General features: G+C 36.3%; 1 protein-coding gene across 8 annotated transcripts in view; it reads left to right on the top strand.

Moving 5' to 3' along the window:
* Positions 1–20,820, top strand: part of PWWP3B (PWWP domain containing 3B) — a 31,045-nt gene extending 10,225 nt beyond the window's left edge. For 6 of the 8 annotated variants that reach the window (XM_020868989.2, XM_020868987.2, XM_020868986.2 and 3 more), the window contains exons 8-10: positions 13,185–13,315; positions 16,003–16,081; positions 17,096–20,820. In XM_020868989.2, coding sequence (XP_020724648.2) covers positions 17,322–19,391 — 2,070 coding nt within the window. In that variant the 5' untranslated portion in view covers positions 13,185–13,315; positions 16,003–16,081; positions 17,096–17,321 and the 3' untranslated portion in view covers positions 19,392–20,820. The remainder of the gene's footprint in view (positions 1–13,184; positions 13,316–16,002; positions 16,082–17,095) is intronic. The other 2 variants (XM_020868988.2, XM_020868991.2) reach the window with 2 other exon arrangements.
* The last annotated feature ends 363 nt before the right edge of the window (positions 20,821–21,183 follow it).

Raw genomic sequence — 21,183 nt, 5'->3', positions numbered from 1 at the left:
ATAGTTAAATTGAGAATATGGAGTGCAATTTGTTTTGATTCTGTTCAGTGACCATGTTTTAAATGAAAAACCACAAATTATATTCAGTAAAGAATTAGATGTATTAAATTCCTGTAAAGAAATTATACAAATGACACAGCCCCAGTCCAGGTCATACCACCCTTGTGTCCCCCAAGGCCTGTGATGGCCATCTGAGGAGAGCTGCTGGCCAAGATTGATACCAGGTAGGATATTTCTGTGCTTTGAAGTTAAAGTAGATATCTTCTTTTTTTAAAAACAAAAAGTTATGCAAATGAGTATGATGATGTCTACTTATGGAAGACTTGCCGGTTTCATCCAGCTGTCTGACTCTCAATAAATCCTTGAAAACCACCTTATCCAGTAAATAGCCATGACAGTCATTCCAAATATCTGATTCCTAAGCACATCCTCTTAATGAGATCATTGTGCTGTTGTCTGAATGCCAGAGACACAAACCTCAGGATCTGTGTCTGACTGCCTTGGGTAGATAGGGCAGTACGATATCTTTAAAAAATTAAAAGATTACCTTAGAATAAACCTCAAGAGGTCCCAAAATTTCAAAACACCCCATAAAAGCAATGGTGTCTCTGATGCATTTCATTGTTCAACATTCCCCTTCCTGAAGCTCCTGTCATCACACACTCATTCATTCTTTATATTTAATAGCTATAATATGCCTAAATACAGGGGTCCTTATAGAGCTATTTCTCTTTTCTTATATTGTTAAATATTTTCCCCAACCACAGTATGTTTCTTTGGTGCCCGGTATTTATTCGTCTTTTTGTCTGCTCTATTTTTATTTTCCACCTTCCTTCTCCTTTGACAGGGAAAGCCCCTTTGCTTATTCTCTTCCCTTTTTCTTTAAGTGAATATCGCTCATTCAGAAGTGTTTGTTTAAGCTTCCTTGCAAGTTTTCAGGAGAATATGTATAAGCACAGAAGGAGGAAACTAGTTAGTAGCCCTAAGGCAATGTGTGTGCCTGTGTGTGCTCAGGCACTCAGTTGTGTCTGACTCTTTGTGACATATGGACTGTACCCCACCAGGCTCCTCTGTCCATGGAATTTTCCAGGCAAGAATAGTGGAGCAGGTTGCCTTTTCCTTCTCCAGGGGATCTTCCCCACCCAGGGATCTAACCCTTATCTTCTGCATCTCCTGCATTGGCTGGTGAGTTCTTTAGCACTGAGCCACCTGGGACGCCCCAGACCTAAGCAATAGATACCTCTAAAATTACTGATTTTATGGTTAACCAGGCATACAGACCAATGACCTAAAGATTTTTCTAGATGATTCAGAGTTCACTGGTTGATTTCCAGTTTATATCTAGATGTACCAATCAATCACATGCACATTCAGATCATTAGTGGCTCGTTTTGAACATCTTTTCCCCTTCTTCCTTATGTCCATATCTACTTCTTGCTATGCACTTAGACTGTTAACTGATCTTTTACAAATTATTTTAACCTTGTGATCTATTTTGATATATGTTAATACCAGTGGTTTCTTTAGTGAGCTATTAAAGTTAGAACTCAGTCCCAAACCCATGCCTGAATATCTGTTTGAGAACTTCTAACATATAACAACCTTGCCATAACACTTCTCTGAGAAACTCCGAAGTTTAGAGAGTATATCTTTAACAGTCTCTCATATCTCCTCACTAGAGAACTGATAAGTAACTTTATTCAGAGTGCTGACAGGAATAAATTTGGTCCAGCCTGGATCTTTGTTTTACTATGGGTTCTCAGAGGATGATGGGGGCGAGGATCACAGTAAGAAGGGAATTCCCTTTATCTTTAAAATCCGCCAAGGCAAATCCAATGAAGGTCTTTCTCTTTGCTTGATAATCCTGTGAAGAGTGCTGCAGCCTAGTTTATCTGCTTAAATACTGAGAGAGTAATAAAGTTTATCTGCTTTGTGCTGTGATTATTACATTGTGGGGTCCTCGTCTACCTTTCTTTCATTTTATTTGTTTTAATGTTTTCCATCCCATCATCCTAATTTTTGAATTCCTACCAGCATCATCCATGAGCACTGTGTTAAGTTTTTGCATTACGCAGGAAATGCAAGATTCTCCAAACATGGCAAGTTTATATTCTTGTGATCTCTAGGTCACTGGTTGGTCTTTTTTTTTATTTTTTCCCTATCATGTTTACATACATTTGACCAGAAATTATCATGTCCCTTTGGCCCTGGCAGTGATTTTCTCTCTGGCTTGCCTTTTTCTTACCTGGAATGCTCACCCTTAGTGAGTTTTCTTCTGATGTCCTTCCCCTTTAGGTGGACTGGCATTTGACCAGTGAACATTAATAATAATAACTTAACTTTGTTTACAAACAGTTTCAACTCTTTGTGCCTGCGCCTTAGCAGTCATTCAATATTTTGAATATCCATTTAGAATCTAAAATTTCTTGCTTTACCTATGCTCATGCCCCCCCCCCCATGGTATTTGGTAGTATTCCAAATGTACCATTTCTACTCTTTTACATGGACCGTATAAGCTAAAAAATATTGAAATTTGTTTATTCTATAACCATTCTGTCTCCCATATGTTATTTGGCTTCCACTTTCTCACTGGGGATGTATTCTTAACCAGACCTCTGTCTCCAAATTATAGCACTTTGGCTTCTGCTCCTTCCTTTCCTTCTACTCATATGGTTGAATGGCATGCCAGAATGTCAGTGGAGTTAAAGACTCTGCCAATAAGGATAAATTTCACAAGCTGTAGAGTGCTGATGTCCTCCAGATTCTTGACATTTGTCTTGTGTTAACTAACTTCAATGAAAGAGATACTTAGTGGAGATTTGAATTTGTGCAGAGTTACAGAACTGCATCAAAAGTCAGGTACCTGCCAACATTTTTAAAGCAAATTCAAAAATAGAAGTTAATAAAAAATTAGTTAACACATGGAAGCAACCTGAATGTCCATTGACAGAGGGATGAATAAAGATGCAGTCCCTATATACAATGGATTATTGTAAATTTCAGCCATTGAAAAGAATGCAATAATGCCATTTGCAGCAACATGGATGAACCTAGAGATTATCGTACTAAAGTAATTCAGAGAAATATCATATAATATCACTTATATGTAGAATCTTTTAAAATGATACAAGTGAACATATCTACAAATCAGAAACAGACTCACAGACTTTGAATACAAACATATGGTAAACAAAGGGCAAGGGTGGGGGAGGGGTACCTTAGGAGTTTGGAATTTACATATATACACTACTGTATATATTAATAAAATAGATAATCAACAAAGGACCTGCTGTATAGAACAGGGATCTCTACTCATTATTCTGCAATAACCTATATGGGAAGAGAATCTGAAAAAGAATGCATATATGTATATGTATGACTGAATCACTTTGCTGTACCCCTGAAACTAACACAACATTGTAAATCAACTATGTGTGCTCAGTCGTGTCCGACTCTTTGTGACCCCATGAACTGTAACCCTCCAGGCTCCCTTTTTTGTGGGATTTTCCAGGCAAGAATACTGGAGTAGGTCACCATTTCCTCCTCCAGGGGGTAAATCAGCTATACTTGAGTATAAAAATTAAAAAGATAAAGATGCTAGGCTAAGCATAACAAAAAAATTACTTAAAAAGGTTAAACAAATAGAATATTTAATATGTTCTTTATACACTACAGAGGATATTTTTACACATACCTGTGGTACTCACAACCTCGTTAGGTAATCATTGCCCAAAGTACAAACAAAATTCCTATATATATTCCCATTATGCTCACTGTAAAACATCAATTTGTTATATAGGTTATATTCTAATGGGATGCCTTTTTAAGACTCAGATTTATTAAGGTATAGTTTACATAGAGTTAAATTCAGTCTTTTTGGTATGTAATTCTATGAGTTTTGACAAACATATACAGTCATGTAATAACCAGTACAGTCAGGCTATAGAATAGTTCCATAACTTCAAAATGTTCCTTACTGCCTCACTGTAGTGAATACTCTCTCTCTATCCCAGTTCCTAGCAACTACTTGTCTGATTTCTGTCCCTATAGTTTTCATTTTCCAGAATATCATATAAATGGAATTATACAATATCTACCCTTTTGCATTATTTCTTTCACTTACCATAATGTTTCTGATAATTTACTCATGTTGTTACATGTATCAGAGGTTTCTTTCTTAAATTAGCTTACAGGTATTCTGTTATTTTACAACTTATATATTCACTCACCAATAGATTTATAGTTTTTGCTGATTATGATTAAAGTTGTATACATTCCAGAGGCCTTCCCCAGTGGCTCAGCAATAAGGACTCCGTCTGCGATGCAGGAGACATGGGTTTGATCCTTGGGTCAGGAAGATCCCCTGGAGGAGGTCATGGCAACCCACTCCAGTATTCTTGCCTGGAAAATTCCACTGACCCAGAAGCCTAGTGGGCTACAGTCCATGGGGTCCCAAAAGAATCAGACACAACTTAGCTACTAAACAACAGCAACATACATTCCAGAGCAGATCTTTGTACATAAGTTTCTTTTCTCTTAGTTGGTTTTGGTAAATGTATGTCTAAATATATTAGAAACTGCCAAACTGTTTTCTGAAGTAGTTGTGATATTTTGTATTTCCACCAGCATTGTATAAGTTCCAGTAGCTCTGCATCATTGCCAGCAGTTGATACTGTCAGATATTTTCTTTTTTTAATATTAGCTATTTTTATAAAGGTGTTAGTGGTATCTCATTGTAGATTTATGTGCATATCCTTAATTGCTAATAGTGCTGAGCATCTTTTAATGTGTTCATTTGGTATTTGTATATCTTCTTTGATGAGGATCTATTTAAATTGGGCCATTAATCTTATTGAATGATAAGAGTTTTTTATATATTCTATATACAAGTTTTTTTTTTAAATCTGATACTTGATCTGCAAGTATATTCTCCCACTCTGGATTTTCATTTTATTTTTTGAAGAGCAGAGAATTTTTCAAGTCAAATTTATCAAAATTTTATGGTCCGTGTTTTTTTGTGATCTGATAAATCTTTTGTCTAAATGAAGGTCTCAAAGATTTCATGTTTTGTTTTCTTCCATGAGTTTTTTAGTTTTTGCTTTTACATTAAAGTCAATCTGTCATTTTGAGCTAATTTTTGTGTATGGTCCTATCTAGGGGTTCAGGGTGAACATATTTGCATATAATGTCCAATTTTTACAGCATTATTTGTTGAAAAGACCATCACTTCTCCATTTAATTACCATTGTCATAAACCATATTTGTTGGTCTGTTTCTATTTTCTTTATCTATATGTCTATCCTATGCCAATAATATTCAATACACTGTTTTGCTTACTTTAGTCTTTAAATCAGGTAGTATGAGTCTTCCAACTTTGTGTTTTCTTCTGAAAATTACTCTGGCTTTTCTCCTAGTTCCTTTGCTTTTCCATATACATTTTAGAGATACCTTCTCAATTTTTACATAAAGCCTGCTGGGATTTTGGTTGAGATTGCAGTGATTCTATAGATATGTTTGGGGAGAAGTTACAGCCTAGGAATAGTTCATCTTTTAGTCAATGAACTTGATATAGTTCTCCATTTATTCAGCTCTTCCTTAATTTCTCTCACTATTTTTAAAGTCTTCAGTGTGCAAATCATGCACATATTTGTTAGATTTATTCTAACTTAATATTTCCTTGGGTTTGATATTACAAATGGTACTTTGTCAAACTTCAACTTCTAATTTTTATTCTATAGAAATAAATTATGTTGGCCTTATAGCTGATGATATTGATAAACAGGTATTAGGTTTAGTAGCTTTTGTTTTCTTTTGTTAAATTCATTGGAATTTTCTGCATAGATCATCATGTTGTCTGCAATTAAAAACAGCTTTATGTCTTCCTTTTCATTCTGCATGCCTTTATTTTTCAATTGCTATTTATTGGTTAGGATCTCTAATATAATGTAGAATAGAAGTGTTGAAAGCAGACATTCTTGTTCCTAATTTTAGGGGAAAAACATTCCATATTTCACTATTAAGTAGAATTTTAACTTTAGGCTTTTTTGTAGATGCCCTTGATCAAGTTGAGTGAGATCCCTTTAATTACTGGTATGCCAAACATTTTTTTTATCATAAATGTCTGTGGAATTATGTCAAATGCTTTTCTGCATCAGTTGAGAGGACCTCTATTTTTCTTCTTTATTTAGTCTGTTGATATGGTGAATTACATCGATTTATTGGCAAATGTATAACCATCCTTATGCTTCCAAGATAAACACCATTTAGTCATAATATTTTATCCTTTTTCTATAATCATTTTCTATGTAATTTTATATCATTTCTGTATCTGTATCATTGGATTTGTGTCTTTGTTTCTGAGGCACAATTGATCTGTAATTTTCATTCCTTTTATGCTTTTTCTTCTAGTATGAGGTTAATACTGGTATCATAAAATAAGCTGGAGATTGTGTCCTTTTCTCATTTCATTATCATCTGACTTGCATAACAAGCTTTTTGCTTAAAGTGCAGCCTGAGTGCCAGAGGTTTTTTCTCAGTGGTCTTTTTCAATTCTAAATTTTCAATAGTTCCTTTACATCTGTGCCACTTGTTGGGGAGGGTGGTGTCTCTCTTCACGCCCTTGCCTGTTTCCCAGCAGTGAGCTTCTGTTATTGTTAGATGCTAGGTTCCTGGTGAGGCAGGGAGTGTTCTTTGTTTTTTCATCCAGCCTCAGCTTTAGGGAGGCCCTATGTAGCTAGATCTTATGGTTGCACTTTCTCAGCATTCTTTCCTCTCCAAATGGCAGCTAACCTCTGATTTATATCTAGTGTTAGTCGCTCAGTCGTGTCCGACTCTTTGTGACCCCATGGGCTATAATCCACCAGGCTTCTCTGTCCATGGAATTCTCCAGACAAGAAGACTGGAGTTGGGTTGCCATTCCCTTCTCCAAGGAATCTTCGTGACACAGAGATTGAACCTGGGTCTCCTGCGTTGCAGGCAGATTCTTTAACATCTGTGCAACCAGGGCTTTAAGGTTGATATATTCTTGCCCCTTCCTCAGCAGTAGTCGACCACTGCTTTTTTTTTTTTTCCTTTTTTTTTCCCATTTATTTTTATTAGTTGGAGGCTAATTACTTTACAGCATTGCAGTGGTTTTTGTCATACATTGAATTAGCCATGGATTTACATGTATTCCCCATCCTGGTCCCCCCTCCCACCTCCCTCTCCACCCCATCCCTCTGGGTCTTCCCAGTGCACCAGGCCTGAGCACTTGTCTCATGCATCCAACCTGCGACCACTGCTTTTTATTCATAGAGAAACTTGAACTCAAAGCTTTCCTGCTCCTCCTCAAGGGCAGAGTTTTTTTGCTTTGACTGCTCCCCAGCATCTATGGATTTCTGCCTTTGTCTTGGGGATAGGAGGGTTTCCTATCTTCCCTTCCCTGGGAAGGTGGCTTTTTCTTTTCCCCTGGTGGCTTAAGACTTTTGCTTCCCATCATAGAAGGGTTTGTATAAGTGTGTGGGGCTTCATGTCTGTCTGCCAGCAACAGTTGATTGCCTCCTGCATACCTGAACCACTGACATGGGCTCTTTTGGTCTGCTGCATTGTCCACAGTCATGTTAGTGTGCTTCTGGTTAAGGACTGAAAAATGACTTGGCAGTGAGTGTATATTCCGAACTACTGGGACACTAGCCCATTAAGAGTTTAAGATTTTAAAAATTCATTAAGCGTTCAGCTGATTTTTTTTTAACTTGCTTGCATGACAGCTACTTCTGTCTCCATGCTTTGCCAAAGAGGCTGGTTACCCTTTGGAATTCATTTTACCTCAGTTCTGTGATGAGCTCAAGTAATATTATGGTTTTGTGGATTACTTACATTTTTTATCATTAAATTATGGGTGACATTCTCTTATGGCTTATTGTATCTTAAGTCAAAATGGAACTGATGCTTTCTAATAATATGTGTATGGGTGTTATTTTTGTTTTGTTATTAAATATGCTTCAGGAAGAAGCATACTTCTAAAGCATTTTTATAAATAGTTGATTTTTATACAGTAATTATTAAATTTTTCCATTTAAATTTTTATTTTTTATTATATATGTTAAAATCATACTTAAAGCATCATACACAATACATGATTTTTTGTATACACTTCTTTGGATTTTACACATGTGTAAATTCATAAACTCACTGTCACAGCCAGGATGTGGAAGATTCTATCACCCTGACAACTTTCTGTGCCAACCATGTGTAGTCATACCCTCCATCTACCTGTAATCCCTGACAGCCACTGATCATGTCACTGTGTTTTCCTCTTTCTGAAAATGTCACATGAGTGGAATCATACAGTATTGTGGTGGGCACACCCTAAGGACCCACCCCCTTATGTAATTCCTTCCCTTTAAGTATGGCCAGAACCTATGACTTGCTTCCAATCAGTAGAATTTGGCAAAAGTAATGGGATGTCACTCATTCTTATAATTATGTTATAAAAAACTAATTTACGTTAAATTAGATACAGGATTCTCTTTTAAGTTTCCATGATTTCTAGTACATAGCTATTTCAAATTCACTAATTAATTCACCATTCATCCAGTCCACATTTATAGAGCATTTTTCATTTGGATGAGGTAGGTTCAGTGTGTTTTAATGATTAAAAGCATGGACTCAGAGTCAGAGTACCTGGATTCAAATCCCATGTGCCCAATAGTCTCTAGGTATCCTTGTAAAGTTAATTAACCTCTCTAATGCCTCATCTATAAAGTGGTAATACTCAGCATACCCACCTGACAAGATTTTGTGAGAATAGAGGGAGATGTTGTAAACAGAGCACTTGGCAGAGTGCCTGGCACTTGGTAAGAAAACACTTGGTTTCTGTCATTCTTTGTCATTATTATTAGTAATATTACTACTCCTGTTACGCAGAATGACTTGGGCATGGGACTCTCCTACCTGAAAGAGCCATCTAATAATTAAATAAAATATGTCAAGTGCTGGGAACAATACCTGGCACATGGAAAACTCTATAGATGTTAAGATATTATTATATCTGTAATTATTCTATATCTTCATTAATAGTAGTAGTATTAGAATTAATTATTATTGGTTACCCTTCTTCTCCCACTCCTTCTATAGAACAATGAAATAAAAAATATTCTCCAAGGAATTAACCTTTTCCTTTGTATTTTGTTTGGAAAATGATGAGGTGTTGTAGTATTTTCTGATTTAACCCAAGTGTCTCAGTGGTAAAGAATCTGCCCCTGCCATTGCAGGTGACACAGGAAATGTAGGTTCGATCTCTGGGTTAAAAAGATCCACTGGAGAAGATATGGAAGCCCAGTCTAGTATTCTTGCCTGGAAAATTCCATGGACAGAGGAGCCTGGTGGGATACAGTACATGGGGTTGCCAAGAGGCAGACATGACTTAGTGACTAAGCATGCAATATAGAAAATAGACAAACACAGAAAAGTTTAATTTTAATGTAATGGCCATATTTTGTGTGCACTTGACTTTTCTAAAACATGTGAAATGGAAAGATGGAATGAGAAATATTACTTGTAAAATATATAATTGAATATATCTCATTTAAATAAATTCATATTTATACTTACCTGATAATCCTCTTTAAATTATGCAATAATAATTTGGAAGCTTTGAAAAGATTGATTCTATAATAATAATATTATTTTTGTTGGTAATCGTATATAAGATCAATTTTTTTTCCTACTACTAGAGAGACTAGAAAACACAGTGACCTAGGTAAGATAGAAGCTTATTGTTCCACTGGGTTAAAGTGATTGGAATGGTGTGGATCCATTATTCAAGGGTTCAGGATCTTTCATCCCTAATGAGTTGCACCCTTTTTCTAAATCACTTCTTGGTCCAGAATGGCTGTCTGAATCCTGTTGTGGTCAAATTCTAAGGGGGAGTAAGAGACGGAAGGAAAGTGAGGGAAAAAGAAAAAGCCCAAGAAGACAGTTTTCCTCTTTGGAGATACACTCTCTAGAATCTTTACAACTATTTCTGTTTACATTATTTGGCAAGAAATTCCATCTTGTGGCCAGGGCTTATTTGGAGGATTGTGGGGAAAAAAAGATTTTAAGAGTTTACACTGCCACCTTGAATGCAACTGGAGTTCTGTTAATGACGAAGAATGCAAAAAGTGAATGTAGGGTGGGCAAATAGAAATGTCTGCCCTGGTCTTTATAGATATGATACACAGCCAAAAAAGAAAAGAAAAGAAAAAAAAAACATTAAACAAACAACAAAAGTCCATAAAAGATGGAAAGGGAAAACTTCCTTTGGCAGAGAGAATGCTACGTGTTCACCAAATTGTGTTTCATTTTCTTCCTGGGTCATAAGGAGACTACTTTCCCCAGCCTGTTTAACAGTTTTATCTAGTCGACTGTGACCAGTAGTGGCGTTTGCCAGTCCTAGCCTCTGAAACCTTTCCTGGGATTCTCCAACGATCATCTTCATAAGATCCTTTGTAGTTGTTTAGTCACTTAAGTCATGTCTGAATCTTTTGTGATCCTCGTTAGTCAGGTGCAAAGACTGTTTAGGACTTCAAGGCCAAAGAAGATGGTAGAGTCATAGAATGGAGGAAGTTTGAGTCTTTTAATGACTGCTTAGAACAGAGACTCCTCTCCCTCTCTGGCCACTTGATGACCTCCGTTGAACTTTGACATCAGCATTAGAAACTCTTTTGGGGCTGAGCCCCTGAGATTTAGGGGTGGTTTATAGTACAAAAGAGTACATACTGTAATTATTAGAGCCGTCAATAAAATACTAGCCTGGATTATCCTCATTATTATTATATATTTTCTAATAGTAATGCTTACATAGAGGTGGTTTTACACACAAACACATTTATATATCAAAGTATATAAAATAAAATTTATATATAAATATATATATTTATATACATTACATATTATATAATACAGAGGCCAAATAAAACACTGCATCCCCCAAATTATCACAATGAGATACCACCTCACACCTATCAGAATCTCTATTATCAAAGAAGAACACAACAAATTTTGGTGAGGATGTGGAGAAAAGAAAACCCTTGTATACTATTGGTGGGAATGTAAACTGGTGCAGTCGCTGTGGAAAACGGTATGGCAGTTTCTCAAAATAACTAAAAATAGAAGTACCATATGACCCAGCAGTTCCACTCCTGTGTATATATCCAAAAACCAAAACAAAACCACTAATTTGAAAAGATACATTCACTTCAACGTTTGTAGCAGCAGCATTATTTACTATTGCCAAGATATGAGTGCAATCTAACTATACATAACAGATAAATGGATAAAGATGTGGTACATATACAATGAAATACCACTCAGCCATAAAAAAGAGTAAAATTTTCCCATTTGCAGTAACATGGATGGACTTGGATGGTATTATGCTAAATGAAAGACAAATACTGTATGATATCACTTACATGCGGAATCTAAAAAATACCACAAACTGGTAAATATAATAAAAATGAGGCAGACTCACAAGATACAGAGAACAAATTAATCATTACTAGTGGAAATAGAGAAGTGGGAAGGGACAATATAGGGGTAGGGGATTATGAGGTATAAACTACTATGTGTAAAATAAGCTACAAGGACTATTGTACAACAAAAGGAATATAGCCAGTGTTTTGTAATAACTGTAGATGGAATATAATCTTTAAAATTGTGATCCACTATGTGTGAAAGTCGCTTGGTCATGTCCAACTCTTTGAGACCCCGTGAACTATACAGTCCATGGAATTCTCCAGGCCAGAATACTGGAGTGGGTAGCCTTTCCCTTCTCCAGGGGATCTTCCCAACCCAGGGATTGAACCCAGGTCTTCTGCATTGCAGGCAGATTCTTTACCAGCTGAGCCACCAGGGAAGCCCGTGAACCACTTAATATTGTACACTTAACAACAAAAAATGATTATGTATTTTGAGTGCTAATATAGAGTTATTTCCATAGATACCTAGTCAAGACTAATAAAAGTGTTTTCTAGACCTCTTTAAAAAATAAATAAAGTAGAACTTACTGTAGATACTCACCAACCACAGAAAACTAAGGCCTTGGCTGCTTTGTCAGAGGGATACCTAACATCATTCAGTTTGGGAGAACCCTAGAACTGAGATCTTCACAACCCATCATATCTTGTGTCCCTTTACATCTCACATTCTGGATTTGAAAGTGGCTTACACATTGAATGCTGTCAGACATTTGTTAAGTATGTGTATTTCTAGATGTTTAATTGGGTTCTAAATTAATCAGGAGCATGTAGTCATTCTCTTTGGCCAATGTATTAGTTTACCTTTTCTACTGTAATAAAAGATTACATATATGTGTTTATTTAGCTTATATAAATTTTATATAAAATAAAATATATAACAATAAATTTATAAATATGTATTAGATAATACAGAAGTCAAATAAAACACTTCATTCCCAAATATTTTCACTTCTAAAATTATCCCTAGCAATACTTTAAATTAGCTTTTTAAGTTAAATCAGCTGAATTTTAATCTAACACAGGAGAATTTTAATGAACAAAATGTGCAAGATATGTTTCAGACATACAGAAAAACAAATACAGTAAATTTTTAAAAATTAATTTTCCCCACATTGATTTGTGTGAGTGAAAATTACTAATAAAATATAAGAAGGAGGATTTGCCAGTCATTGATGAGGGTATATGAAATGGGCATTTGCCTGCAAACCAGTGATTTCCAGCCTCTGGTCAGAAATATCCATGTTCCTTGAAGATATATCTGGAAATTTCTGAAGCATTTAAGAAAAGAACTCAATAAAAGGAGAGACATACCATGTCCTGAAAACAGATTTAAAGATTATAAGTCATGTTCCCTAAAACAGTGTACAGTTTTAGTTCGATCCCAATCAACATCCTTAGTGAACTATTTTAATGAAGCATGACCAACTGGGTTTTAAATTTATCTACCAAGGTAAGATGCAGAGAAGGCAAGGAAAAAAAAAAACATGGTGAAATAGTTTAAATCAGACTTTTTTTTTAAAGTGAAGTGATGTACAACCTTTTTTTTTTTTTTTCAAGAAATCGCCACCCTAAGGGAAATTAACAGACACTTGTTGCTAATTCACTTTCAAGTTATTTAAAAAGGAACATTTCTAGCCTTTTGTACTTCAGCAATTTAATCTGGCAATTCTCCCTCCCCTAATTCAGAGAAGGACCGTCTGTCTTCATCACAGGGAGGGGGCACAGCGTCCTCTGAGCAGCTTTGGAGTGAGCTGTGCCCGGCCACTCTTGGGGGAGGAGCAGCATTTCACCGGGCTGCAGCTGACAAGAGCTCCAAGGTAATGGCTGTCTTAAATCCAGTTATTTTATAGGGATTTCTCAGGACCCTAGGATGAAGATGAGAGAAACAGGAACAGTGGTGTTAAAGTGGTGGGAAAGGTGTGTGGGTTTGAGATAATTGTTGGCATTTTGAAAGAATTAATCCTTTGGAATTTGTGTATCTCCCAATCCTTTAAAAGTCTACAAGTGCAAGAAGGAGTGATCAGATTACAGCCTCTATATTAAGACTTCAGTACAGCATGGGCATTCATGCTAATTTATTGACTTGGCATTCCATGTTTATATTGCTAGACATTCTGTTACTGTTTGAATGTTTAAGCATTTATTAATTTACACAGAAAATAATGGATAAAAATGTATGGCAGCATGAGGGGAAATACTTCTATAATTTGATTGGCACATAGACTATGTGTGTGTCACCTGTACATGAGCATGGAAAGGGGAACAAGTATGTATTTGAGTGAAGACACTTATACATATATATGCATGTGTATTCGCATGATTTAAAAAATCCGGGAGAAAATAAGCTCCCATGTTATTCAGCAGTTCTGTATAGTCAAGTTACTATTTTAATATTAATTCTTAGCCAATATCAGCATCTCCCCATGATTACTTTTATAATCATGAAAGAAAAATGAAGCTGACAGCATATCCAGTTTGCTCCAAACACGTAAGCATTCATAGACACACAGACATGCAGATATACCCCCCCATCTTTTGCCAATAGTGGAAAGTTTCCTGGACCTAATCAAGCCTAGTTGCTGTGTTGGCTACAGCCCTGTCTGTATCTTCTTTGCAACTCATTCTTTCAGATCACAGGTATAACTGTGGTCAGCAATAACCATTTTCTGTATCTTTAAAGTTTTTTAAGAGTGAGACAGAGGGTTTGGTTTATTGCTATTAGCAGTTTTTAGAAATATTATAGGGCATGGTGCATCCATACAATGGAATACTATGTGTCTGGAAAATAAAAATGTAAATCTCTACATGCACAAATTTGAAATGTCTGAGAAATAAAGTGAAAAAAGTAAACTGTAACATACAATTGTCACATTATCTCACAAAATTAAATATCTGTGTTAACAGAACATATATATGCTACTATATAATTCATGCAGCCAATGGTGGGAAAACATACCTGCCATACTATTAACGACTGTTTATTTGTGTAGTTGGAGAGACAGGACTAGCTTTACTGCTGCCTAATTTTAGAGTATTAATATATTCTTACTCATTTACTTGTTTACATCATCAGGAAAAATACTGAGATAAAATATTACAAATGTGAGAAAAAACTCATTTAAAGTAATTAATAAATCATGTGAAAAACACTTAGGTAGAATAATGTTCAGACTGCTCTTATTGAGATCTGATGTTGTTTTGAAATGATATGCATTTATCTATAAATGTAAAAAAGTCTGGAAAATGGAAAATATTCAGATTATTTATATAGAGGCTTGTACTTAGTTTTACCTACATCTTTTTGCATCTTTTCGATTTTTAATAAGTTTATGCATGTTTTATACAGAGAAGGTAATAGCACCCAACTCCAGTACTCTTGCCTGGAAAATCCCATGGACGTAGGAGCCTAGTATGCTGCAGTCCATGGAGTCGAGAAGAGTCGGACACGACTGAGCGACTTCACTTTCACTTTTCACTTTCATGCATTGGAGAAGGAAATGGCAACCCACTCCAGTGTTCTTGCCTGGAGAATCCCAGGGACGGGGGAGCCTTGGTGGGCTGCCGTCTATGGGGTCGCACAGAGTCGGACACGACTGAAGCAACTTAGCAGCAGCAGCATGTTTTATAATCAGAAACATTATAGTTGAAGACATTATGATCCTCTTATCCTACACAGCAAACCCTTTGAACTTAGAAAGTTCTATAAGCCTGGAAAGGCTCCTGGCTGGCTAAATGTAGTTCCGATCCTTCTCTCATAAGAAAAATCTGAGCAACTGAAGCTCTGCATATAGCGCTTGCAAAATCTGCAGTTCTGCTTCTGGTCACAAGATGGCGGTGGCCAAATTTCCTAAATTTTCTCCAGGCAACCATTTTTATGAAGTGGACAATAAACCAATGAAACATATTTTGTGAGTGAACTGTGAGACAGCATGTAGAGTGGGAATAAAATTCTGTTGAAAAAAATTATATGTGTAAAAGAGGAAAAATTCTCATAGTGGTTGATTTGAGGATTCAAACAAAACCTGTAGTCTTGTTCATAGTAGTGTGTATGTGTTTAGTCGCTCAGTCATGTCTGACTCTTTGTGACCATGTTCCTCTGTCCATAGGATTTTTCAGGAAAGACTAGTAGAATGGGTTGCCATTTCCTTCTCCAGGGTATTTTCTCCTGGGATCAAATCCTTGTCTCCCGTGTCGCCATTGCAGGCAGATTCTTTATCCTCTGAGCCATCAGGGAAGGGCACAGTAGACACAAGGCAATTGTTACTTCCCTTTCTTGTCTTTGCCTCACAATTTTCCTGAGAAATATGATTTAAACATGAACCAGATATCATAACTGTATCACTCAGAAGTTAAAATAATATAAACAAGGAGGACAATAAACATCTACATCATAGATAAGATTTCATTTCATTCCTGTGTTTCTGAATGACATGTGTACTAAAGTTTTGGTAGAAAAGTTTCTTTATGCCTTGGCCACTTAGTTTAATTCCCTGTCTCCTTTTAGACAGCCTGTCTCTTTTTGCAGTAAGAATCAAGACAACCAGATCACAGAGCCAGACCCTTCCTGATCCACGTGACATTGGGTAAGGCTCTTTTCATTCTGCAAAATACTTCACATTAAAAACGTGTTGAGAACTCAGGGTATAATTTATTTTGCTTCTTTCTCTAAAGCCTTAGCAATATTAAAAACTGTATTTTATATTAAAATCATGTTAGGTTGAGAATTTAAGGTGTAATTCACTTTGCTCCCTGTTCTGTAGCCAGAATGTTTTGTAATTAAAAGTAATATCTTCTACTTTGGGGGAGGAATCTCATGTGTCAAACTGCTATGAAGAATTCATGCCAGAGACTAATCAGATTTCTACCTGAAGTCCTAGCCAGCCACCTGACTCTCAAAAAATCCTTGATAATTACCCCATCCAATATGTGAACCTGGCAGCCATTCTGAATCTCTGCCTTCTAAGCTCATGATATTAACAAGGTCATCGTGTGGTCTAGGCCCAAGAGATACAGACCTTATTATCTTTGTCTGCCTGCTTTGGGTAGATAGGGAAACATTTACAGCTTAAAAATTATAAAGCTGTGTGTTTAGCTAGAACAGTGCTTCCAAAGAGTTCTTAGACAAGTAGTGTCAGCATCACTTGATAACTTATTAGAAGTACAGAACTTTGGATCCTATCCAGAGCATCTGAATACAATTCTCAGGATAGGGCCTAGAAATCTAGTTTTAAGAATTCTCCAGATGAGTTTGATGCACACCAAGTTCAGAGTCCTGCTTCTCTAGGTATAATATTAGGGGCACCAGTCCCAAAATGTCTAATACATAGAGTTCCTGACACACCACTTCTGTCATCATGCACATAGAGTCACATTTTAATAATCATGTGCAATAATGAAAGTAAGTTCTTTGAGATGTTATAAAAATACTTTTCCAGTTCTTATCCTCCACCTTATATTATTCTACATTTTCCTCCTCCATCTGATGCCCCACTGAGTGTTGTCCTTTCGTCTGTCTCTTCTTTATTTGCAATTGCTCACCTACTTTGGCAAAATAATTTTATTTGCTGATACTCTTCTTTTCCTTTTTGCTATTTCAGTATCTTCCATATTGTCCATTCAAACAACGTGTTCAAGCATCCTTGGGAAGTTCAGCTGGAGGAGAACAGGCCACACAAGCAATAAACACTTTGTAACTCTTTGTAGTTCTAAAAGGGGCACTGGTCAAAGTATTGTTTGTGGGTAGGGACTTCCTTCACAGTGACAAGAATAGCCAGACACATAAGTCTCTGATATTAACCTCTTGGCACATAAATCTAAATCATAATGGATGCTGAGTATGTCTTATGCAATTGGCAAGACCAGTTATGGCCAGCAAAAGTTTTATCCAGATCTGAGGCTTCATCAAATAGTAAGAGAAAAAAGGTATTTTCCCTGGAAGTTCAAATACTCTCACTGGATGAAAAAATTCAAATGGAAAGCACAGAAACAAAGATCCTAACTAAATCTCAAGTTGAAGCTATTGTTTCCTCACTAGCCGCACAGTCAGAGGTCAGTGACCCACCTGGAGAGGAAACAGCCTATGCCAGGTCACTAAAAATGGCACTGGATATTCTGAATGAGAGAGCAAATTTGATTCAAGCAAGCAGTTCAGATGACGAAGAGACCACTATACTGTCTCAAAACATACCACAAAAGCCATCTGATTCACCCCCTCATAAAAAGTATCGGAAGCACGAAGGAGAAGGAGACTTACCAAAGTGTCTGGAGGAAAATGAAAATTCAACAACCCTGTTAGTATCATCAGAGAGTGATGATTTCCTGTATGATGATAAATCACAGGTGCATGCAATGATTGCTAGTATTCCAAATGAAATGGAAACAAAATCATCACAAAACCTCAGCTGGTGCCAGACTTTCCCTTCACTTTCAGAAGAAGAGGATGAAAAAGAGAGCAAGAAAAAGATTGACCTCTCAATTTTGCCTTTACTTTCCACAATTAAAGAGGAAGATGTATATGTTAAAGAAGAAAAATTCAGTCCAACTTTATCGTCAGATAGCTTCATTGTGCCCAAAGCTTTAAAAGAGGAGCCAGAAGACATCTACCCAGAGGCCCTGGCCGCATCCTCTGAATGCTCTGCCTTCTCAGAAAATATTGAAGATCCTGGAGAGGGTCCCTCTGATCCATGCTCAGTTACCAGCCAGAATCAACCTACTGTGGAATCAGAGACACCTCAGCCTTCTTCATGGGAACATCAGGTTTCATTTAGTGCCTCTAGCCATTCCGGGGATTATTCACTCCTCGGGAGTAATGAAAGAAATCTTCAGAGACTGGATTTTGAGGAATTTGAGGAAGAATTTCAAGCTTCTGACACGTCAGCACGTGTAAGTTCGATTGCTGCATCCATATTAGATGATGATGAAGAAGATGAAGAACTTCCACGTTTCCTTTTTCATTATGAGCAACGTTCATTTGAAACAGGGATGATTGTCTGGTTTAAGTATCAAAAATATCCATTTTGGCCATCAGTGATAAAAAGCATCAGGCGAAAAGAGAGAAAAGCAAGTGTGATTTTTGTTGAGGCAAATATGAATCCTGAAAAGAGAGGCGTTAGAGTGCCTTTTAGAAGATTAAAGAAATTTGACTGTAAAGAGAAGCAGACACTAGTGGAGAAAGCCAGGGAGGAATACAGTGAAAGTATTGACTGGTGCATCTCGCTTATTTGTGACTACAGAGTTAGATTAGGTTGTGGTTCTTTTGCAGGCTCATTTTTTGAGTATTACGCTGCTGACATTAGTTACCCAGTTAGGAAAATAATCAAACAGGATACCTTCAGGAATTTATTTCCAAAGCTGCAAAATGAAAATACTGGGGGATCAATGTCTGTGACTTCCCAGACCAAGAAAATGTCCTTCCAGAAAATTCTTCCAGACCGAATGAAGTCTGCTCGGGACCGAGCCAACAAGAACCTAGTGGACTTCATCGTGAATGCAAAGGGAACAGAGAGCCATCTCTTAGCCATTTTAAATGGCACGAAAGGGTCCAGGTGGCTGAAATCATTCTTGAATGCAAATAGATTCACACCCTGTATTGAAACATACTTTGAAGATGAAGATCAGTTGGACGAGGTTGTGAAATATTTACAAGAAGTCTACAAACAAATAGATGAAAAAATGCTGACTCGGATAAGAGATGATAAAATTAAATTTATCCTGGAAGTTCTTCTGCCAGAAGCAATCATCTGCTCAATTTCTGCTGTTGATGGATTAGATTACAAGGCAGCAGAAGCAAAGTATCTGAAGGGGCCATCTCTAGGATACAGGGAAAGAGAATTATTTGATTCAAAAATCTTGTTTGAAAAGAGGCGGAAACCGTTAACAAAGGAAGATCATTAAATCTTCTGAGGGTCCAGTGACAGGGAGCTTCCATAGATTCTAGTTTAAAAGAAAACTCTCTGAATGATTTTAATATTTTTTTTCCAGAAATGGGAGACTTGGGTGATATGTTCACTTCTTTTTGCAATATCTAGCATCTATGACCTGTTGCTGCATCTTCATTTCCTTTTCTTTCACTTCTTCAACATCAAAGTATTTACATATTTCAGCAGTTCTACTTTCCTGTGCATTTTTAGAAAGCATAATTCCAATATGATTAATAAAGGAAAGTACTATTTTGTTTTTTTTGACATTTTTGTGTCTATGCTGTATAGTTAAATATAGTGTGCACAATCGTTTTAATATTAAAGTTGCACTGGTGTGAGATATTAAGCAAGATAATTAGAAAAAAGCACCAATTATATATTTTTGCTTAATTTTTATAAAATATTAGACTTTCTCTTAAGATAGCTGAATTATTTTTCCTGCCATGCTTATTTATTTTTGGAAAAATATCTCAGATATAGAACCAAAGATAGAGATGCTTTGCTATATATTACAACTGAGTGCAATTGCTTTTGCAAGAAAACAATCTGGACTTCAAAAATAAAGTAAATGGATTATCTGCATGCAGTCAATGTGTGTGTGAATAACATCTCAGCATGCAGAAAATAATTTTGGCAGCCTTGAACAGGATTATTCATTCTACAGTTCCATGTGTGGGAGTGTCTATTGTTCAATAGCCAGAACAGTTTCTTAAAACAGACAGGCTTTCTGCTGCCTTCATAACTAACATTGGCTGTATCTTAATATAGCCTTCTGACCACGTATAGAAGGCAGCTAGAATCATTGTATTCATGGTCTGGCTACTCTAGACGTATGAGTCCAGACTGACTGCTTAAGAGCCCACCTAGTTGATATAAATATTGGTAGAAAATGCAAGCACTTTGTTCTGAATCTTGTATCTCCAAATACAGAGTTGCTTGCTTCAAATCAAGCATTTTTTATCATCTGGCTTATTTGTACAGTAGTTCCAGTTGCTTTCAATAATATAAATTCCAACTGGTAAATCATTCCACATTACTAAAAAGAATAGATGGACCAGAATCTGTGAATTTGGAAATGGGTCACAGAAAAACTCTCTGGACAAATATGACAATTATCCCAACATGTTTAAAAATACACAATCGAAAGTTAGAGTCTGAAGTCAATAAACTGTTTATTCTGACTTGAAACAAGACTTTTAGTGAGAATAAATATTGAGAGCTATTTTATTTTAAAAACTTGATGTAAAATTAAATCCTAAAGGCTTAATGTGAACCTGTCTGCATTTTTCAAAGTGAGACAAATGTCATTCCTGGGGTTTTGTTATGTGTTCACATGGCCTTGTGTTTATGTAAAAATTGCAGAAATTTGATGTTTTGCTTCTCAATAAAACTATTATACCTTTCACCTTGGATGTTCACTTCACCATACTTCAGATTGTGCAGCTACATAAGTGGTGTTTCTGCATACACACACACACACACACACACACACATGATTTGTTTGGAATTTTTGCTTATTGCAGTTGTCATAATCTTAATGCTTGTTATACATTATCTTATCATTCTAAATAAATACTCACTGTTGTGATTGATTTTGTATTATTTTAAAAGAAAACCTTCAAAAGTATATAAGCTTCAGATTCCACAGAACATTCTCTAGACCCTGTTTCCTGCCTGACAATGACCAAGACTCGTCGGGTGTACAGCCTGAACCGATCCACATACTTTCATCATGATCCTGAAGATCATTTGACAACAGACCAACA

This window comes from Odocoileus virginianus, chromosome X (assembly GCF_023699985.2).
Source record: "Odocoileus virginianus isolate 20LAN1187 ecotype Illinois chromosome X, Ovbor_1.2, whole genome shotgun sequence".
Taxonomy (NCBI): domain Eukaryota; kingdom Metazoa; phylum Chordata; class Mammalia; order Artiodactyla; family Cervidae; genus Odocoileus; species Odocoileus virginianus.
The sequence above is the reverse complement of the archived record's forward strand: the minus strand, read 5'-3'. Positions and strand labels throughout refer to the sequence as shown.